Source organism: Lutjanus erythropterus, chromosome 22 (assembly GCF_056507025.1).
Source record: "Lutjanus erythropterus isolate fLutEry1 chromosome 22, fLutEry1.hap2, whole genome shotgun sequence".
In the NCBI taxonomy this organism is placed as follows: Eukaryota; Metazoa; Chordata; class Actinopteri; order Lutjaniformes; family Lutjanidae; genus Lutjanus; species Lutjanus erythropterus.
In genome coordinates, this window is record NC_139338.1 from 25,107,440 (window position 1) to 25,116,674 (window position 9,235).

Consider the following 9,235-nt stretch of genomic DNA (forward strand, 5'->3'; position numbering starts at 1 on the left):
AATCAGAAAATTATACATTTGGAATAAGACTTACTGTTTACATGACCTGTATTGAATTCAGAGTATTGGCATATTTGTAAAATAATGGTGGCAAATGAGAGTGGATGTAAATGTAGTTACTGTGATTATCTGTTGCTCAGCACTTCCTGACTTCTCTGACCTGTTTGTGGCTCTCAGTGTCAGTTTTTAAACATTAGATCTCCATGACACAGAGAAATAAGATTTATCATACATCACAGCCACATGTGTTAGTCGGACACATTCAGTGTGTGATTTGACAGATGTTAATTTATACAACCTGATGTGTTAAATTGTTTTTTTTTCTGGCAGGATCGAATCATCAACCTGGCAGTTGGGGGATTTACGTCTGTGGTTGTTTTAGTAAGTACAGAGCTTCTCATTCAGTGGTTGAAGAAATGGTTCAGATTTGACCAACAGTGTGCAAAGCTGTCATCAAAGCAAAAAGGTGGTTACGCTGAAGAAAAATCTAAAATATCAAAGAGCAAAACACTTTTGCACGCTTGTATTTCGACAGGTTTTAATAACAACAATGTTATTAAATCTTTGATTGTGCAGAAGACAGTGTGCAAGAGTCTTTTTGGTTGTTAAGACTCTAAAATATAAAACATATTTAGTTTTGACATTATTACAGCAGTTTTACTACTGTAAGCACATATAGTGTAAAGTAAATGCTGAGGTAAACACCATAATGTTTTATGAAACATTTTGTGAAATCTGGAAGAAATATGTTTGTCAGTTTGAAAAGCGTTTCAAAGTTGTTGTCGTCTTTTTCTGGCAGTTTCTTCTGTTTTATCTGTTCTTCGTCACTGAAGTGAGTTTTGTCTGTTTGGGATCGCAGATTTTGTCTTAACTCATCTATTCAGTGCAAATTTGTATTCTGTTTCATTCATATTTTAAATTTTATTTTAATGAAAAGGCACTTTTCTCAGTATACAATCACACAGCAGTCAAGTACAAAGAGTTGAAGGACAAGTCGTTCTGGACGCCACTTTAACTTTGAAAATGCAGCCAATTAAACCATTTCTATGCTTCTACTTGGAATGTGTTTAGGATTTTTTCCACCTTTACCATTAGACAGGGCACTATGGGTTCCTTTTAAGTCTATAATGGTTGTCATTGATCTGCTTTCAGAGCGATTAAAGTCTTAACATGCTGATATTATGCATCTTATTTCAGCGTGTTGCACGCCGTCGCCTGGGCGTATGCAGTGTGTTAGTACTACCATGTGTAGCATATTTGCTTTGGCACATCAAGGGCCCTTTAATAATTAATTTTCTGATGTTTTATTTTCTCATTCGGCTCGTTTAGAGTTTCAGAACATTGATTAGTCGGCATTAAAGGTTCAAATGTGGCTGCATGAAATCTACACTTATCATAATGTGAACAGAATCTCATCTCAGGCCTTTTTCATCACTTTCCTACTCTGTAAAATAAAATCTAGAGCCGTGTTCATGAAACGTCCCAGTTCAAAGAGCTGCTCTTGGTCATAAAGATCTAAGAAAATTCTGAGAATTATAATGTTTTCTAAGAATTTCCCTTCACAGTTATGACTAGATCCTGGTAAAGATAGAAGTCAGAAAAACTGTTAGAAGTTGGGACGAGGTTTTTAATGACGCTGAAGAGTTTCTTAAAGGTCCAGTGTGTTGGACAGAAGACAAACCTAAAAGGAAAAGGAGGGAGTGTGAAGTAAAAACAATGAGTCAACTGTTTTCACTTCTCCTTCTTCAAAGTTTACAGTGTTTCTACACTCATGGTTTTTGTCTGTTTCCTGACTTTCTGTAGTAAATCACTGCGCACACACAGCCGCCCCTGCAGCTCTGTCTGCTGTTATCAGAAGGAGCTCCTTTCAGACAGTGAGGCGTGTTGTACAAATGTGGTTGCATTTGTACATGCTGGTCCTTTATGTACTTTTACGTAAACATCGTGACAGTGATCTGATTAAAGTCGGCCATACACAACATTTTGGTTCAAGTCCAGATCGACTGATGTCAGTTCCAGTTGCAGCAGAACGCGAGCATCTCGCTCTCTATCCTGTTATTAAATGTATCAGTAGCTTATGAACAAAATGAACTATCATGTTTGCTCCATAATAACACACTCCTTGTATGTTTTTATTAGGGCTGTCAGAATATTCAAATATTCCCTAAAAAAACTCCCACATATGGCAGATGAAAACTTAAACTGCCAAAATGTCCAGTACGAAATCTACTAAATATAAAGTCATATAAAAGATCTAAAATAAAAAAAAAACATATTTAAAATAAATCTGAGTGAATTTACTCGTCATAATTTTTTATTCAGTGCTGAAATTTCCTGCATGCTTTGCACAGAGCTGAATTAAACAGTGACATATGATATTAATTAGCACTTCTGGCTGACTGGAGCTGTCCACGGTACTGAAATGATGCTGCAGAATGAATAAATTCTGACAAGTTAAATTTGGACTTAACCTTTTGTTATGTATCATCCCCTGTGTTTCGAGACAAGGAAAGGATAAAGTGAACTGATATCTTTTGATATTTCAATAACCAGTTCCAGTTTATTTTGACCCAGCGCTCAATTTTGGAATCAGGAATCAAAACGTCTTCTTTCCCTGAACTCAGCTTCAAAGTCCATCTGATGGAACATTCAAGACACTTTGTCTTTTGAAGGAATCCTCCACAGCGTTTAATGATATTTTGCAAAGCTCCTGCAGATGGTAGAATATCATGCAGAACAATTTTGTTGCTCTTAAAAATGTTGCTCCTGTTTCCTTTTAAATGTTTTTTTTTTTCATGTTGTGCGCTCCAGTAAAAACCAGGCTTTCATCTTTTCTTTAATATCTGCAGGATTGATGTGCTGTTAAATCTGCAGAGGTGTGAATAATTTAACCTGATGTTTTCATGTCCACCTGTCTAAAGTGAAATCCCAAATCACATTTTGTCCCAGCGAGTTTGTTGTTAAACAAAACATGTCGTATCAAAACAGTCTCTCTCTGTAGGGATGTTTTCCGTTGTGTTGTCAGACACTTAGAATAACCCTCTGATCCTGTCAGTGACCTGAAACAATCCTGCAAGAAACTATTCTCATCAAATTCTGAAAAAGAAAATGGGTAAGGCTAAAAAAGAAAAGAAGGACAAAAACTGAGGACCAGTGTTGGGACTAACGCATTACAAAGTAACGTGTTACTGTAACGCCGTTATTTTTTGCAGTAACTAGTAACGCATTATTTTTTAAATTCAGTAACTCAGTTAACGTTACTACATGATGCGTTACTCCGCCGTGTAGTCCTGAATCTTCCTGTGTGTGTGTGTGTGTGTCAGCGGGGAGATAGGAGAAGACACGCCGTGTGGGCGTGTCTGTTTACAAGACTGGTATCATCATGGCGTCGGCGGCGGAGCCCAAGTCAAGTTTCTTTACATTCTCACTACTTGACCTTTGTCGAGCACAAAGACAAGAACGTTTTAGTTAAATGTAAGTTGTGTCTTGGATCAAAGATCTTATCTGCTGCCCAAAATAGCAATTCAAACCTGTTGAAACACCTACAGAAACAACATGCTGCGACGAAGCTAGTAGCTAAGAGTACAGACACAGACTTTGATGCCACTTCACCTCCACCACCTCAGCAACAGCAGCTGGATTTTAACCGAGGGACTGACTGCTCCTGCTAACCAGGAAAAAGTTGATAAAGCCATTGCAAGGTATGTTGTAGAAGACATGCAGCCAATTTCTATTGTGGAGTCGCCCGCTTTCAGGAAGCTAGTTGGCATGATCCCGGGCGTCACACGGCAAATGGGACAATACACTTTTTTCTAAGTACCTGGAGAGCGAATACGCAAAAATGGAAACCAAGCTAAAGAAAACTTAACTCAAAACTTAATGGGAGACCTTTTTTTTTCATAGTAACTAAAAAGTTACTTTTCACAGTACTGCGTTACCTTTTGGTGTAAGTAATCAGTAAAATAACTGAGTTACTTTTGAAATAAAGTAACTAGTAACGGTAACTAGTTACTGGTTTTCAGTAACTAGCACAACACTGCTGAGGACATAGTATAATAAACAGACAGATTTAGTATTTATGTGTCTTGTACTGCCTTCCAAGAGCACTTTAATACTTTTATCTTCATACAGGACATAACAGATAGATGAAGCCAGAAATGTCACAGATGACCTGTTGCTTTCGAAAGCAAAACTCACCAACTCGATCCCAAAATTTCAAGACTTTTTAGAACCTTCTGGAAATTGAATGAATTTAACATTAACGTTTGTCTTGTCTCGTTCTTGTCTTCCAGGTGACTGTTATCAGTTCGTTCGTGTTCCCCTCGTTGCCTCCACGACCGCTTAATGTCTTCTTTGCTGTGTGCATCCTGCTCGCCTGTGGATCCACTATAGTGCTGGTAAGTAGATTGACATGTTTGTTGCACAATGAATCAATGTTACACATTTTTTTTCATCATCATCTTTTTCCATCATAGCAGTTATGGTAACTTAGAGAGCAGGAGTGTTTTAGAATGAGACCTCATTTCACACGCTGATATTTCTGCCTCATCAGACTTTCTATAAAGATTTTCTTCACCGATTTTCACATTTTAAACTGAATTATTACTTGATTATCACAGAAATAAGCAATTTGAAGATGTTTCTTTCACTGTTTTCACATTTTTAGACTGAATTTTAAGTGATTAATTGCAGAAATCAGTAATCAGAAGACATTTTAATGGATATTTTCCAGACTTTTTTTTAGACTACATGATTATTCAATAAAACATATAAGTAGTTGTCAGATTAATTGGTTTCAATTGTGTAATTTGAATATTATTTTTCCTCTATTTATTTTGTTAGTGGGCGCTTTTTCTGAGCTGTCCTCACTCACCACCAGATGACTCTGTTTCCTGTAAAACGATAATGAACGGTGGAATAGAACATTTTATATTGTCAGATTTTCTGTGAAATCAGTTTAAGCCAAACTACTCCTTTATAAATTACTTTTTTTTTCTTGTGAATTTTGTATAAAAATCCAAAACAGTTCCTTATTATTCCTGTTTCTTTCCCCCCTCAGATATTCTGGTACCGGCAGGGTGACCTGGAGCCTAAATTCAGGAATCTGATCTACTACATGCTGGTGTCCATCGTGCTGCTGTGTCTATGTGCCAACCTCTACTTCCACGATGTCAGGTAAAGACAGGGGCGAGGAAGAGGAGGAGGAAGAAGAAGAAGGGAAGACATGGCCTTGACAGACAGAAACACACGTGGAAGGACTACATGGAGAGACAGACAGACCAACACATACGAAAAAAAAAAAAAAGAACTCATCACACACTAACTTGAATGAATTTCCCAGCTGAGCTGCAGCAAACTGAAGGACCAAAAACCAGTGAGACTTTAATGGTTCCAGTGGGATGAAAAACTGTCAGACCTGTTGGTGCTGAACCATGATACACTGCAAACACACACACACACACACACACACACACACACACACACACACACACACACACACACACACACACACGACGTCACAGAGTAGAAATCATGACGTACTGTTAGAAGCCAAAAATCTGCCTGGAGACACACAGCTGGAGGATGAACTTTGAGTTGAAACAGGCGTGTTTACATGCACATAAACATCAATATTTACTCTTCACAACAACAACAAGCACTTATGACAGATTATAATGAGTATTTAATGAATATGAGTGGGATAGTTAAAGGAAAAATCTGCCCTTTTTTTTTTTTTTTACATGTTTTTCTTTACCCTTAAGTTGCCGACCACCTTTATTTATATCTTTAAACTGTCAGAAAAAAGGAGGCCAGCATATTATTATATTATGTAATCATGCAATATAATCAAGACACAAGCTGTGTCTCAGTTCAAGCAGCTTCTCCTTCAGAGTTTGTTTTTCCAAGACCAAATCTGTGACGCAGACTTCACAATCATTCCAGATATTCCTCCAACCCCAAATCTGCTGCCTGTCTGTTTCATGGTGCATTCAGGGGCACAAAATCTCACCAGAAACTGGACCAGTGAAGCCGCCGCTGCACTAATTCTGACCAAAAAAATCAGGTGAAAAGTTTGCTTGGAAAATATCCCTATTTCAGTATTTAAAGTGGAGCTTCTGGAGCTCCTGAATGCACCTCTAGATTTGCTCTCTGCGTGGTTGGATGTGTGAAATCACAATGTTGCTATGGTGACTCCTCTTTACACCATCTGATTGGAGGAGGAGGAGGAGGTGATGACACTCAACAGCCAAAAAATTCATAAAGACTCCCTTGTGTTCATGGCAAGTGTCATGACATGGTTATGACGGTGTCATAACACTCTTATGCTCAACCCTTAAAATTAAGTGTTACTTCTCTAACCGACTCACTTGATAACTGACAACCTTTTTAGATTTTCTGAAAACGCTTTTCTGCTCTCGACTCACATGAAATTAATTTTTCTCCGGAGCCGGTTGTTGTTGTTGTTGTTTTTTTATCTGTTCATATTTTAACAGGGTGGATTTTTCCTTTAACCAGGATGTAGATTATGAGCCTGTAAACACACTGGGTGAAGCAGCAGGAGGGTGATGGAGCCTCCTTTTCCCTTCAGTACTGTAGACTGTATTACAAACTAGCTAACACAGCAATAGCACAAGCAGCTTCAGGGTTCTGTGGCAAATATATGCAACAGTTTGTACGTTTTCTTTGCTTCTTTTCTGCTCTCGCAGTTTATCTGATTATCATGGTTGGATTTAATGAATTTTTCCAAATCAAGTCTGACTAAGAGGATTCTCTTTTTTTATTAGAAACTTGTTTAAATGCTGAACGACACTGACAGACTGCCAATTCTTGCTCTAAGTATTGGTCGACTTACACTTTTGTCGAAGCCATGAATGCACACACACACACACACACACACACACACACACACACACGCACACACACACACACACACACTCTCTCTCTCAGGCCAGCTGTAGCACCAACGAACATGAATGGGAACAATCCACATGGCTTTACTGTGGAAGCCCTGAGAGCCTTTTCTAATCTGGTCTAAATTGTTTTCTCTCCTGTGTTGATGATTTAAGAACAGGTGGAAAAAGTGTTTTGCCAAGATAATTTTTCAGTTTAATTCTTTTTTTCCATCTGTGAAACAAATTGGAAAAATTTGATGGAGTATGTGGGACACTAGAAAGAGAAAAAAGATTTTATTTAACTTTGGTTCTCAAGAATAAAGTAGAACTTGAAGTTTTAGTGTCAGGTTTAAGAAAAAACTAAATCAGAGGAGAGAAGAGTGTTTTTTTATTTTGCATTATGGGAATAAAACTGAAATGTCGCAATGTTTGGAATAAGTTGAAACACTGAAATTTCGACTTTACTGTCGACATTTTGACTTAATTCTTGACGTTTTGACTTCATGTTCAATAATTTGGCTTAATTGATATTTCAACTTTATTCTAAACATTTTGACTTTATTCTCAATTTTGTTTTTGACATTTAAACTTTATATTCAGCATTTATTCTCGATATTTCGACTTACTTCACAATTTTATTCCTGACATCTTGATTTAATTCTCAACATTTTGACTACATTATTAGAATGCAAAATTAAAAAACAAAACACTGGTTATTTTTTATGTCTGGCACTAATACTCTTCTATAGTAAAAATTTTGGCATGGGGTTTTTTTGTTGTTGTAACACTCAGTTTGACCACAAGAGGCTGAAGTACTCCACTTCTCCATGTTTTAAACAGGACTAAAAGCGTTCATGTTCTCTTCCAGGTGAGTTTTAATTTCTCCATGCACTTATTATGTAACATTATGATCACGTGTTTCTTTTGGCTGCCAATTTTCGGTGCCAATTAAAGTACATTCTAGTCAAACTTTTAACTTTGGATGATCCTGTCAAAACATTTTTTTCACCTGTTCTTAAGTCGTAAACACAGGAGAGAAAACAATTTAGACCAAACCTGGAAATTGAATCACCAGATTTTTTTCCTCATTTTCCTCTCAGGGCTTCCGAACTTTACACTGAAGCTGCACAAGAGATCTTTACATTGATCTGTACGTTTCTATATCACATTGATGTGTCTGCCATCTAAATTTTGCACTAATAATTCTGCCATTTACATATCAGAGCTGGACTTTTTCCAGTGTCTGTAGCACAGAGTAGCTTTAAGTTTGTTTCTACATCAAGAACGAGAATTATAATCATAAAAATGTTTGGTATTTTTGGTCCACTTGGCTCAGTACATTCACTTTGGTCTAAATGTTAGAAAAAACTGTGGTTTACAGACAGATGTCCGTGTACCTGCTTTAGAGACACTCAACACTGATGTAAAGTAAAGAAAAGCTGTTTCTAAATGCACCATAGTTGGGTGGGTCCATTGGACAAAGTGACTTGAATGGAATTCAGCAATTATCAATATGATGATTATTTTCTTTATTAATTGTTTTTAAATGGTATGTTTTGTCCTACCACAGGTCCCAAACCCAAAGAAATTCTTTTTACTAATAGAGAAGACAAAGAAACTAGAGGATTTTCAGCATTCTTGCTTAAAATGTGGTTTAAAGATCCAGTGTGTAACATTTAGGAGTATTTTATTGTCAAAAGTATGTTTTCATTAGTGTATAATCACCTGAAAATAACAATCAGTGTGGGTTTTTTTTTTTTACCTTAAAGTGAGCTGTTTATATCTACAGAGGGTGAGGGTTTTACATGGGAGAAGCTAGCCTTCAACGCTTTCTGACAGAGTTAAAGCTGACATTTAACTAATTACCTTCATATTGCAGCAATTGGAAAAATTATTTAATTACTTTGTGAGAAAAGTAACTAACTAATTACCAAATCCAGGAACTTGCCCAACACTACTCCAAAAATGGTCTTAGAGGCTGAGCATGGGTCGAATGAACCAGCTACTTAACAGCTAGTCATCTGTGATGGTACCTGTTGTTCAAAACAGGCACACCCTTAATGAATGTATTTATGTATAACTTAAAGCCTTAATATAAGCTTTTCAGAAAGCTTTCTGGCAGAAAGTCCTGATGGCTAACTTCCTTCATGTTGTACTGTCGTGTTTCTACAGTAGCCTAGAACAGACAGACCAAACACTGGCTCTAGATATGGCATTTTGCTTTTTGCGAGTTTCACGTTCTCCTGCATACCTGAAAGGGGAGGGTAAGGTGATTTTATTTCAATCTGAAATCTCACCACTAGATGCCACTAAATCCTACACACTGGTTCTTTTAAAAGAGG

The 9,235-nt window shown here is 37.1% G+C and overlaps 1 protein-coding gene across 2 annotated transcripts in view; it reads left to right on the forward strand.

Moving 5' to 3' along the window:
* Positions 1 to 9,235, forward strand: part of tmem243b (transmembrane protein 243, mitochondrial b) — a 38,270-nt gene that overhangs the window by 7,812 nt on the left and 21,223 nt on the right. Inside the window, exons 3-5 of one of the 2 annotated variants that reach the window (XM_084711004.1) lie at positions 331 to 381; positions 4,293 to 4,397; positions 5,060 to 5,314. In XM_084711004.1, coding sequence (XP_084567130.1) covers positions 331 to 381; positions 4,293 to 4,397; positions 5,060 to 5,179 — 276 coding nt within the window. In that variant the 3' untranslated portion in view covers positions 5,180 to 5,314. Of the gene's footprint in view, positions 1 to 330; positions 382 to 4,292; positions 4,398 to 5,059; positions 5,315 to 9,235 lie in introns of those variants that run through there. The other variant, XM_084711005.1, reaches the window with a different exon arrangement.